Source organism: Cryptotermes secundus, unplaced genomic scaffold (assembly GCF_002891405.2).
Source record: "Cryptotermes secundus unplaced genomic scaffold, Csec_1.0 scaffold337, whole genome shotgun sequence".
Classification (NCBI taxonomy): Eukaryota; Metazoa; Arthropoda; class Insecta; order Blattodea; family Kalotermitidae; genus Cryptotermes; species Cryptotermes secundus.
In genome coordinates, this window is record NW_019733323.1 from 582614 (window position 1) to 596542 (window position 13929).

General features: G+C 38.2%; 1 protein-coding gene across 10 annotated transcripts in view; it reads left to right on the forward strand.

The window, feature by feature from the left end:
- Nucleotides 1-13929, forward strand: part of LOC111867958 (CUGBP Elav-like family member 4) — a 239562-nt gene that overhangs the window by 121673 nt on the left and 103960 nt on the right. For all 10 annotated transcript variants that reach the window (XM_023858205.2, XM_023858213.2, XM_023858209.2 and 7 more), the window contains one exon: nucleotides 362-441. In XM_023858205.2, coding sequence (XP_023713973.1) covers nucleotides 362-441 — 80 coding nt within the window. The remainder of the gene's footprint in view (nucleotides 1-361; nucleotides 442-13929) is intronic.

Consider the following 13929-nt stretch of genomic DNA (forward strand, 5'->3'; position numbering starts at 1 on the left):
TTGTGATACTTAGTAGTAATCGTAAATCTGTAATTTGGGTGATTGTAAGCGCGAATGTGAAATAAAATTCGCTACATCGAATACATCGAGAATTTATTTGTCGCGATATACGCCCGATACGCGACAATATTATAATATAATATATAATTCCCCAAATTGGTCCATTCCCTTCAATAATTCCTGCTAAAGTTGTGTGCTTCTGGATGTCATACAAACGTGAATTTCTTCACAGACTGAGCAGCTACCTGTTTTCTCAAGGAAGAACTTCTCATTGAAGGTTATTAGCTGTGACCTAAATATTAAAATTTCATATCCTCATATGTCACTGACACTGACTGTGTACTGTCCATTTTGTTTGCAGGTTGTGCGTTTGTCAAATTCAGCTCACACCAAGAAGCCCAAGCGGCTATCAACAGTCTACACGGGAGTCAAACTATGCCGGTAAGTGCAGCACATTCCGTAACATTGCCCAGCCTTCTGCTTCCCCCCTTTAAGAATCGCAAAATATCTCTTACAGGTGGCGCCATCTGTTAGCGATCAAAGTAAATGACATCACATTAGTTTACAAAAGAAGATCGGTACTGTGTTCCATTTCCTTCCGTAAATTTAAAATGAAGGCAGTCTTTTTGTTTGTTTTTCACGTTCTTTCGTGTTGCAATAAATTCTCCCTCCAATTAAAGAGAAAAATAAAAAAAAAAGAAGACCTAAAGATCGGAGTTTTGTAATAAAATGCACCTGTTAGCTCGTCTGCTGTAGAACAATTTGAAATTTAGTTGTAGTAGGAATACGTCCACCCGCCAACAGATGGTGCTGGCATATCATTTGTAATGACTTGGACAGACAAGCATGTTGTTTGCGAGAAAGTTTTCAGTTAGTAGAAGAAACTTATGAACAAAGGGTCTCTTCACTATACGTGGTAATCGTCATTCTATTCACAATTAATATATGCGTATGACATATGTGAAGAAGGTTGTTGATGAACTTCTGTAAGACTTAGAAGGTGCTCATATTCGACTTTGGACACTATACGAAGGTATTTAAATCGCAGGTAATATATTTTTATCAAAACGCTATAAATTTTAAAATTAAGCTCTCCTGAAAAAGATTTTCTGAGAAGTAGTGGGTCTGGTACGGGATCCACTCAGCCTCATGAGGATAATTGAGGAGCTATCTCAAGGAAATGGCGGCTCCTGTCTAGAAAACCGAGATTAATGGCCGTAGGGATCCATTGCGCTGACCACGCGACATCTATCCGCAAAAGTTAGCACTAACTTCGCCGACAAGCGGCGGTCGCTCGGTCGGTATAGTTCGCTTACGGACTACAGGCCACGGAGTTTGTTTTCGTTTAAGCTCTCCTGGAAATGTATGTATGGTTTGTCATATTTTACTAAAAGACGCATTTAAGTGCTCAAATCTTATAGCTTCCAGTATTAAGATGATTAGTGACTAATGAATTAGAAAGGATATGGAAGGAAAAGTGTATGCCCTGATTGAATGTTCGCCACCGATATTTGTCTGAAGACACTGAGAAACCCGCAAAGTTTCTCAGAACAGACGACCTACTAGCCGAATTTCTTGTCCAGTACCTCCCGGTACGAATTATGAATGCTAACATCAGAGCAGCGACGTCTAGTATTATATAGGCATATGTTCAGATTTGTAAGTTTCATGAATCATATTTAAGCTTAAATTCTTGTTTTAGGTTGAAACATGTTTCTTTTTTTTAACACATGCGCCATTCTAGTGAATTCTCGCATTACGGATATACACGTAAATATTATATACACAAAACTTGCGACTCATAGTCGGAAATTAGAACCGAAGTTCAGAGCTGAACACCATACGCCTTAGGCGCCATGATTGTTAGCCATATTTCTTACTGTAATGTTCGCCACTCTGTCTACTATGAAGCAGCAGTTTCTCATTCACAGGGTAGCATTGGGATATTCCCAGGCCAAATTCATTTATAGTTCGTTTAACAACGATATCAGTAGCTCCTATTATATAACATTCAACGTGAGAATTACTAGAAAGTGATGAATTGAAAAGGATAGTGAAAGAACAGATCGTGGCATAATTCCGACAGTTTTCGGCCAGTACAGAGCAAAATCACAAATATTTTCGCTAAAGTAGATTTCCTGTCTTAGATTTGAACTCGAGACCCACAAAATGCGAAACAAAGTGCTGCTCTTCCGTGCGACATGTGGTCCCCAGTCTGTATCAGTTATTTTCTTCCTGTCTAGTTATTTTTTCAACATGATAGTTAGTCAGGCGCATTTTGATTTTAGATGAAAAAGTATCAGGTACTATAAAAAGTAAAAGTAAAAAAGTAAAGCTATCCCTGTAACAGGCCGTGAAGGCCCATAGGGTCGTGAGACGTTGAGGGTCCCACATTATCTAGACAATCGGCTCAAAGATGGCGGTTAAGTTGTCAGCCTTACGCGCCGGCCGCGCTTTACTCCCCAGGGCCATAGTGCGGCCGGAAGGATTAGGTCAATTGAAAAAAAATCCAATGACCTCATCGGCATTTGAACCCGCGACCTTCCGACTTGTAACATAGTGCCTTAACCACTACGCTATCGCGTGCTACTAGAAAAAATGTATATTAAATTTATTTGCGAAAAAGTTCCATGTTTTATATTTACTTGAAACGTGACATTTCTTATGAAGCCGACTGTAATATAAATAATGAAATACGATGATGTTAGAAAATATATGAGAAGATAAAATGAATATTAAAACAAATCAAGGAAGAGGAAAAGTTGTAGTTTTTTAAACTAATGGCATTTCCACGTTTCTATATGTAAATGGATTATGAAGAACAAATCTTCCAGTAAAATTTAAGCAGAATAAATTGGATTCTTTAAGAAATGTCAGGACATGTAAGTCTGACTAAAGAAACAAAATTGAAAACGAAGAGAAACAGAAGTAACTTAATATTTGTTCAGCAAATAGAAAAGCAGATAATTAAATAGAAAATTCTTAAAATTTTATGGAAAATAGCATACATTTCGTTACAAACCAAATTAATATTTATAGAGATGTGAAGGTATCAGTGGGAAGTTGGATGTGAAGTCGAAACAGGTTCAGTGTTGAGAGTAAAGAATACACGTCTACGTATCTCAGGATTTAAAGCACGTGGCCTGATATCCGTACAGGAGCACCCATTTCATGCACACTGACAGGAATATTCAGCTTACTGTATTCAGCTCGGGTAACGGACGCACTAAGCTTCAGCTTCGTCGTGTCGGTAAACACAGTTAGTCTGTGTTAGTTTGAAGTTATAAGCCAAACAGCCGGCACCTGGACATCCAGACATGCAGCACTAAGGGAAGAATAACACACCCTTTATATAAAATTAACATAAAATAACACAAGACTTGCTATCACAGATTGTGAAAACACATGCGGGTCAAGTTCTGAAACACTCTATCTTGTTTATTCTGCTAGTTGTTTTAATTGGTACTGTAATTATTTTACAGCGTTTGTTACCATAAAGGTCCGATAGTGAAAGTCATATACAGGTCAACTGCAGCAAGACATTTCTACGTGTAAAATATTCCTCGTAGAGCATGAAAGCGTTTTTTTTTCTTTCGGAACTGTTATCATAATGTCCATATGTGAATATGTACCACGTCATTTTTGTGTATGAAAGTGGAATACATGTTGTGTCAGTTGTAGCGTCACGTTGTGATGTGTTTCCAATTGCATTTGTTTGTGTTAGCACAGCTCGTGTATAGATGCGCTATGCTCGTGCCTTAATTATCTGCTCCATGTTTCGGCTTATCGGCTATCATCAGGCGTGCACAGATTCTGTTGGCAACACTGCTCACCCCTTACATTGACCAGTGATTACAGTGGGTATATTTTGTGTTGTCAGTTTGATATTTTGGGGTGTAATGCTACTGTATGTGCCCTTGTTAAAATGTAAAAGGTAAAAAGTGAGGCAAAACTATCCACGTAACAGGCCATGGAGGCCCATATGGTTCTGAGACGTCGAGGCCACTACATTTTTTCTGGACAGTCGACTGACAGATGATGGTAAGGTTGTCAGCCTTACGCGCTGGCTGCCCTTTACCCCCAGGAAGATTCCTGGTACTCATTTCTGTTAGAGGCTGAGTCAACTCCAGGGTCACAGTGAGGCTGGAAGGATTAGGTAAATTGAAAAAATCCACCTCATCGGGAGTAGAACCCGCGACCTTCAGGATGTAGCATAATGTCTTAACAAACTACGCTACCGCATGCCCCTCCCTTGTTAAATTGTTAAATATTAAGATTGTTAAATTTTAAAATGTGTTTAATTTTTAAGTCCTTTCGTTATAAAAGTCTTGTATATCTATGTAGTTTCAGGATGTTTTGGCGTTTTATAGATGCGAATGTAGTTCTTCACAGATGAACTGTGTGTACTTATTATGCCGTTTTGCAAGTTGTCTTGTTTTTCATTGTTGAATTCTGTTTTGGATGTGGAATTAGTTTTTATTGCGAACTTGTCTTCCGTTGTTTAAAATTGTGTTTCTGGAGGTGGAATTTCTTCTGGATTTTTCTTTCTGTGTTCCCTGGTGGATGATTTTGTGTTGGTGAGGCTTCTGTCGTGGGAAGTAATTGTGTGGATGTGGCACTTTTTGGAATGTTTGCGCAGCGCAGTTTCTACTGCACAACATTGCTCAGAAGAAATTAAACATCCTGTGTTTAAGTAATGTTCAGTTTTCCATCGTTATGACCCCCGAGTTACCGGAAGGAAGAGGGCGCTCTAAACAGTTCGACTTGTCACGAAGGATCGCGCCTCATGAAAGGCTAACCATTTTAGTTTTCTCTTGAATTAATGCCTTTGTTTGTAAGATTCTCACACGTTTACAAAACAATAAAATTATTTTGTTTATTTAAACTGATATAGGGTCAAGGAAATATAAAACTTCGTTTGATAACCCAAAGACACAAAGTGACACAATGCATGAGTGCAACACAGCGCCCAAAACTCACAATGACACATAATGTGTTCATACTGGATAGTATATCTATGATGTGTCATTGTGAGTTTTGGGCGCTGTGTTGCACTCATGCATTGTGTCACTTTGTGGCTTTGTGTTATTTTGTGTTTGTGTTATTTGTTTGTGAGATGTATAGCTATTTGTATGTTGTGTCTTGTTGTAGACCACTGCCACCGGGTTAAAACCCATTTGCAGTTAGAATCAATAATAATAATATTTCGAGAAACTTATTTCCAAATGACGCTTCACAAAGAAAGTTGCACAAGATATTAATTATTTGGCGATTCAGTTTGGTCTAAAATATTTTGGGTTTAGTACATTTAATACATTATACATTCCACAAAATTTACCCAAAGCTACAAGAAAATTCTTTCTTACAATTGATTATGTTGGAAATCATGAAACGGGAAATGCATACAAAATTTTGGTCGGCCCATTCCGGAGAGCTGGCCATAAATTAAACACCATAGAAATTAACTTCTGACTACTCTGCGTTCTAACTGCCCGTCTTCTTTCTTTTGGAGACATAATTTTCATCTGTTACTCCACAATAGAATGTGGATGAATCATATGGCATATGTGTACCAAGTTTCGTTAAGATTGGTTAAGGCATTCAGAAGTTGTAAGGGGAATACACATAACAGAAATATAGACAGCAAGGTGACTTCATAAGCGTACTTTTATTTTTTCTGAATAAGGAAAGTAGACTAGAAATGAGGAGAAGAAGAGGAAAAAGAAGGAAACTATTATTGTAAAAATAACAAAAATCTATAACATGGTCATAGTTGTATCCAATAAGAAATTTTTCAAATGAATAGGATTCAACCATGTCGCAACTTACATGAGAGCCATTCTAGTTAATTCATGAGCTTGGCCGTTACTCGCTGGCTTCACACCGCGGCGGCCCGGGTTCGATCCCGTGTCTGGTCAAGTGGGCTTTGTGGTGGACAAAGTGGCGCTGGGGCAGGTTTTCTCCGAGGATTTCGGTTTCCCCTGCCAATCTTCATTCCATCAGTTGCTCCACAATCACCCTCGCCTATCATCTGGGGCTGGTACAATAGGCCAGAAGTGGCCGCAGTACAAGGGACTTGGTCCCACCCCACTAACAATAAAAAAAATAATTCATGAGCTAAATTAAATTCAGTTTTGAAACTGATATTACATAAATACAACATTAAAATGGCACGACATGAAGGGCGAGAAGTCTGTGCAATAGGTTCTGTTATTATTAATATTATTATTATTGTTTACTTGTCTGCATTATTGTGTTTTCCTTCAGTGCTTGCCTGTAATTTGTCTTAGACTTTATGTTATGTTTTTCCATAATGTAATTACTTGTATCTACCCTGTGCTCTGTCTGTAACTGGCCTTGCGGCTGTTGACTCGGCACATAAATAATAAAGAAATGAACTGAATTATTATAATTATTATTTTTACTGCAATTGGGTGTTCACCCTGTGGCAGTAGATCTTACACTGATACAGACAAGGAAAGACTACACATAAAGGGAACAATACAAAATAAAGTACATACAATAAGCAAGATACAAACAGTGCAAATCCAAACATATAAAGTCACACAAGGGCACGTGAGCTCTGATAAATGCATTGTGAAATAATTACTTGAAAATGGATTCTCAGTGGCTACAGTTTTCCAGAATACCCTGTGAGTAGGCAGTCACTATTGGTAAAAATGTAAACCCACATTTTTAAAAGTCCGATTTACATTCATGAACTTGTAAAATTTCAGTGGTTGGAAAAGGGGGGGGGGTTCTCTCTGTTTCCTAAAGGACATGGCGGAGTGCAATATGCTTGGAGGCCTATTAGAATTTACATGACTGAATAAGAATAAAGGAAAATGAATTTTCATCGCAATCAAAGAGCAAAGGATTAACAAAAATAACTCCCTTATATTTTATGCTTGGTGAGTTCTGAACTGCTCATGGCTTCCATCTTCCCTCTCTTCTCTTCTCTACAGCGCTCTTTACTTTTTATGTGATGTAGGAATTTAACCGTGCTCATTATATATACTTCATCAAAATATATGGCCAGCGAACGAGAGCTGCACTGACTCCAGCAAATAATTGGCTCTTTTGATGTATTATAATTTGCGTTCGCTAGTTTATATAAAGATCGTATTTTTTATAAAGGAAATGGAGTTGGGAATATGGTCCTACGGATTACTCTATTCTTAGTCAAGGGTCATTCTGCTATATAGAAAGGTATTGGAGTTGAATTCGAGCACACCAACTGATGGACAGATTGTTTCATAATAAATATCATGACTCTCTTCATGTCTGTGGTTATATTTTCTTTCCTACGTACTTTACTGCTTATTTCATTAATCCTACATAGACCAGTTGTGTAATAGAAGAGAAGATGGTCTAGGTCACAAAATTATTCGACAGGTTTAATCGATTTCTCTCTCACGCGAAGAAATTTTGAACTGTATAGAACACAACATGCCGCTACGATATAAACATCGAAGGAAGGGATCGAATTATATATTTGGACAAATTAACGACGCCCTAGTGAGGTGTAAAAAATGTTAAACATTTTAAATGGATTTTAACAGAAGTACATTTCATCCTATTGTGATTTAATTAATGTTAAATGTGAAGTGAACGAGTGACATTCAATACAGTATAACGGTTCTGGCAAATTAAAACACCTGATGATGGCCAGCTGGGGCCGAAACATGTTGTGAAAAGGAAGTGAAAGGCAAAGAATAAAATAGTTGAATTGTTGACGGAACTATGCTATTGTGTGCGAATTTTATTTTATTCGATGAAAATCTGTTATTAAATTTTGCAACCTTATATCATAAAAATATATAAATTCTGAGCTAGTGATTACAGGAAACAATTTACTTAAATTTTAGGATATTGAAAACTTGTCAGTTTAGGGGGTACCGGTGTCCTGATTTTTTTTCAGAAGCGCCGTGATATCCAAGAAACCAAGAAGAGCCAGTACCGTATATAAACGAGGGATGTACCGTTCTTTGCAGGGAAAGAAGCAAGAGAAGCCTTTGGTTCAGAATTAATATGGCTGGCTCGTAATTGCAGCTGCTCACATGGAATTTTAATTACCTTGTACTAACCCCTTCTTTGCAATTAATGGCACACCACTAATCTTAGCTTTCTCGTAAGATATATAAAAATTAAGCATCCAGTTGCACTCTACACGTCTACGAGTATATGTATAATATAAATACCGTCGTAAATGCAACAATTTATTGTAGTTCTTTGTCTTTCTTCTTTTACACTACATGTTTCGGCCATAAATGGCCATCATCAGGTGTATTTTTAAATTTTAAATTACATGCAGTGTGACAGCTACATAAGTGAAATACACCTGATGATGGCCAGTTACGGCCGAAACATGTAGTGTAAGAGAAGAAAGACAAGGAACTACAATAAATTTTTGCATTTACCACGGTATTTATATTATACAAATAGAAGTTTCTCGTAAGAATTTCGAAATAAAAAATTCTACTTGAGGAGCCAGTATACTCGTATTCCCAAAAATAAATTGTTGTAAAGCAGCCAGAATCATATGAAGACAAAAATTGATATTTTTAACGTCAAGTTTTGTCTCTTGCAAAATTAATATTGCAAATACTCGCACGATCCGTTAACATATCGTAGCGTTAAGACGAACATACGATATATCGAGAGTCATTGCCTTTTCATAGAAACGATTTTAACTTCTTGTGTTCCTGGATTATGGTGCTGTGTGTTCTGGTAAGTGGTTGTAAAGTTTCGGAGGAATGTGCTGTCTCAAACTTATACAATGAGAATCGAGGCTGTGGGTGTCTCCGAAACATCGCTAACCACCTGCCGGACAACACGACATCATAATCCTGGAGATCACAAGCTAAATTTAGCTTCCGTGAAAATTAAAATTTTCGTTGGATCTTATTTAAAATGAGAATAGAACAATAACTTTCTAGCATTGTAAGGACCGACGTAAAAGAAATTCACCACAATCAGTTAATAATGCCACTGACTTTATTCACGGTTATCTGTGAAGAATTATATACTCCAACTCGAAGGGAGTTTTCAATAAAAATTGTTAAGGTAAAATTATTCCTGCATTTAATCAAGCACTGCGCCATGAAGATGCATGGGGGAGTGGAAGTGTAGCTCCAGGAACGATTAACTTCGGAACTAAATGGATGAGGATGGTCAAATTCGCGCTTAAGTCGTTTTATTCCCAAGGAGATTGCTCTTATTTTCTGTTGGACAGGAGGATTGTTGGACTTTAGAGCTGATATGGACATGATGGCGAAGACAAGAACTCTTATCCCTGCTGAAAATCCAACCCTGACTTTTTAGTACAATAATAATTATAATAATAATAATGTAGCAAATTAAGAATAGTTTTAACGTATTTCTTGTAAAATAAAACTATGACCTTGAAAATTCTGAAATTGAGTTGATAGGATTCGAAGTTTGATGGAACAGTCTCAGGAAGATGTGAATTAGAATGTTTTGGTAGATAGATATAGGATAATTTATAATAGGAGGATAGAAATGAATACAAATCTCAGAAGAATGGAAGTTAGTATGTTTCTTTAAATAATATATGTGAAAGAGAGAAAAATTTACTGAGTATTAATACTTCATTTCATTCTCACAAATTTATAAAGGTACTTTATAAATTTATATTATTTAAAGAAACATACTAACTTCCATTCTTCTGAGATTTGTATTCATTTCTATCCTCCTATTATAAATTATCCTATATCTATCTACCAAAACATTCTAATTCAGATCAATTAATAATTAAGATAAAACAAAGTTATACCTGACAGTGCCTCACCCTGTTACAGTTGTTGCAGCGATCCTGTTACTTCTATGTTAGCTATAACAACAATGATTCAATTTGATTCAATTTTTTATTTATTTACATATTGAACTCAGCAGCCGGCGGCCAATTACAGAGCCAACACGAATACAAACAGCAGCAACAATAAGACAAACACAGGAACAAAAATAAAAACAAAAGCAAATTGAATCAGTTAAGGTTATTTACATTTAAACTCGAGTTTATAAAAACTGTCTGTACGAGTATATACACAAGCTGCATTAGCAGCAGAAACATATGTAGCAGATGAGCAACGGCTGGAGGCGCAACAGAACATGGTAAAGTTATGTCTTTTCCGAGTAGAAACATGAATGTTGACTGTTGAGAGGACAGGGGGGAAACTTTGCGTGTCAGTATAAACACTTGTTAAAAATTAAGTATCAGAGTGAGCGGCCTCCGTAGTCTAGAGGTAACGTTCCCACCTCATGACTCGTAGTACGCGGGTTCAAATACCCGGCGGAGGTCGTCCAATTTTTAAGGGCGGAAAAATTAAGGGAACAAGTCCTCCTGGAGGGACTTTAAGCCGTGGGTCCCGTGTCGTAGCTTTACGGCACATAAAAGAACCTCATATCTCCAAAGGAGGTCACTGAGCCAAATTTACGGACGTTTCCCGCCCAACAGCAGTCTCTAATACCTCTGGTAGATGGGGGAAGCATTATAGATACCTCTCAGCTAGTAGAGCCGGTCTCGCTGGCTGGGCGGGACTGATGGTAAGCACCAGTACCGGTAGGATATAGAGACTGGTAGAAATCGTAGAGGGAAGCACAATGGACCAATACAGGTCTCAGTGCATGGGGAAACCCACCCTCTCCAATAACTAACTAACTAACTAAGTATCAGAGTGACGACGTCTGATATATGTTTGAAAATTGAAATTTTAAAGTAAATGCAACAATTTATTGTAGTTCTTTGTCTTTCTTCTTTTACGCTACATGTTTCGGCCGTAAAGTAAAAGAAGCGATGTGATTCGTGGGAAAAAATGTAAACGACATGACATATAGTTACTATAGGATTCTGACGATGGTGTATAACACACAGAGTTATTGGGTTTCCGGACTTTATCCGTCGTCCTGGTTTTTTCAAGATAACTAAGAAAAACACGACGTTTCGGAAACTGGATCTGTTTCCGTCCTCAGGTACCTCATGAGTAGCATGAACCTTCCTAGAGGGTAAAGGCGGTTGGCACGTAAGGCTGACAACTTTACCGCGATCTGTGAACCGACTGTCTAGAGAAAATGTGGGAGCTTCGACGTCTCACAATCCTATGGGCCTTCACGGCCTGTTACAGGGATAGCTTTAACTTTTCTTGTACAGTTTACTGCTTTTAATCTAGATAGCTCGAAATACATAGAATAATCTCTCACTGATAAGCCAGAAGTTACAGTCATCCAGCTTGGTGGGCTGGGCGGGACTAACAACCACAAGCACATTACGATGGATTCTCTGGGACAACTTAAACGACGGTTATCGGACAGAAAGATTGCCTTAAGAAAGAAGGGTTTCAGGTTGCGGACTGGATACATCTGACCCAGAACAAGGTTCACTAGCTGTCGTGAACAGGACAGTGAATCTTCAGGTTCCATGAAAGGAAGGGAATTTCTTGATTTGGCTGATATCTTTTAAAGACGAATTCTGTTCCGCGAAGTGAGTTAATGAGAAAATATAAGCAGGCTTGTCTGTGGCGTGATGCTTAACTGGGCACAGAAACGGTTTTTGTCTCTGCCTAAGACTTTCTAGGAACGGGGAATTCCAGGTTGATGTATTCCTTAACATTTTCAATACATTCGAAGATTGAATAAAAACAAGCAGTACCTTTCCCGATGTAGTGAACTAAAATGAGCTCATGTGACAATTTTAACCATTTAAAGCCCCATGGTTACTATATGTACCACCTGCTTGAAAGTACTTAACTCTACACTCTGCTCGCAGAATTTGTGTTTCGTGCGGCTCAAAATAAACATATATTGTCCCCCTAAACAGTATTAAACAGTTCGTTCTTGTAGCGGACATATTGCGTGTTTCCTGTGAGGTACAAACTGAATTCTTAACCTACTTTCCTTATTTAAAAAAATAAAAGTAGGTTTATAAGATCACCCCTTCTTTGTGTCTGTATGTGTGTCCCCACGTATTAACTTTTAAATGGACGAACCCATCTCTATGAATCTTGGTATGTATATCATGGCCCCTGATCCCACCTCAACGGCATCATTCATTAATCCCTCCCATCAGAAATACCGATATTACAACCCTTCAGATTTCTGATGTGTAACCTTTTTTTTTTAATTCGCTTAGTGAGGGTGGAGTCCTACTGGTTCCACTCGGCACGGCGGCCACTGATTGGCCTATTGTAGCCTGCCCCGGGTGATTATGATGATGGAGAATTTGGTGGAATGAAGATTGGCAGGGGAAGGCGAAGTACTCGGAGAAAACCCGACCCAGCACCACTTTAGTTACTATAGGATTCTGACGATGGTGTATAACACTTAGAGATATTGGGTTTTCGGACTTTATCCATCGTCCTGGTTTTAAGATAACTAAGAAAAACACGACGTTTTGGAAACTGGATCTGTTTCCGAAACGTCGTGTTTTTCTTAGTTATCTTAAAACCAGGACGATGGATAAAGTCCGAAAACCAAATATCTCTCAGCGCCACTTTGTCCACCACAAATCCCACTTGACCAGACCCGGGGTCGAAACCGGGTCGCCGCGGTGGGAAGCCAGCGACTAACTGCATGTGTAACCTTAATATTGCTTGAACGCCTGTACCAATCTTTATTAAACTTCATGTGTTTATGTCATGCAACTGAGGCTATCTCAATGCCATGCATCATAAATCCTTCTCTTCAGTAATATCAATGTTATAGCCCCTCAATGTTTTTAGGTGTATTACTCGAGTGCCTCAACCCACAATCAAGACACCTGAGATCATCACAACGGCCCACTAAAGAAAGCCCCCTCAATAGCAGTGCCAACACTACAGGCTCTAAAGTTGTTGAAGTAGTTGAATTCCTCAATCGATTGTCATAAAACTTGGCATGTATGTGTCATGCTGTCCGAGGTCACCTCAAATTCTTCACATCAACAATACCAACATTGCAGCCTCTCAGAATGTCGAGGAAATAGCCTTAATATTACCTGAATGCTCGAAACAATCTTCACGAAACTTGGTAGGTATATCATGACATCCGAGACAAACTCAACAGCACGTATATTTCATAATTAATTTTCATCAGTAATAACAACATTGAAGCCTGCTAAATTATATTTGTTCTTACTTTATTACACATACATACTAATGAATGAAATGAAATTAGGCGATTACTTCTTCCCAGAACTTCTTGTTATGTATTATTTAGAAGAAATTCAGCCTTTAAAGGGTTAAATTCAGCATTTGAATCTGTAATACAACAGCGTAATCCTGAATGTATGCTGTCATTCTCTGCGCAACACTAAGTGAATGCTGCGGTATATCAGTACGTGCGTTGGCAGTGAAAATATTTTAAATGCATTTGTCTTGGAAACATCGGGGGGCAAACCCATTTGCAACTTTGTACGGCGTTCTGTCTCTCATCTAGTGACATAATTTTCCTCTTAAATGCATTAACTGCGGGTCTGAAGTGCCTTAGCGAGAACTAGTTTCCTCCCTCGTCTCTCCCCCTTTTAACTTACGAGCAGTTCTGCAAACATTCCTACAAAACCTGCCTGGGATTTTCATCAGTGCTAACGTTGGTAGTACTGAGTTTTTATTAGCAGAAGGTTAAATGAGGGAGCACTTGAAGTTAATTCGGTGGACGCCAACTGCAGACATAATATGTAGAGTGGAGGACTTTATCATTCTACTGCAGTATTATATAGACAACTGCCACCTGCAATATTGTATGTTCTCTCACACATGTAAACTTGGGTTGGTGTTTTGTAACAACTGACATCTTTACTCCTTTCCCAGGTACTGTCAATATCTTTCTTTCCTTACACATTAGTAAGAGTCGTCTTGAAGTAATCTGAGGTTTATATTTTCTGGATCATGACACCATGTGGTTTTATAGATGCTTACAAACCTGACGCCTCCAACT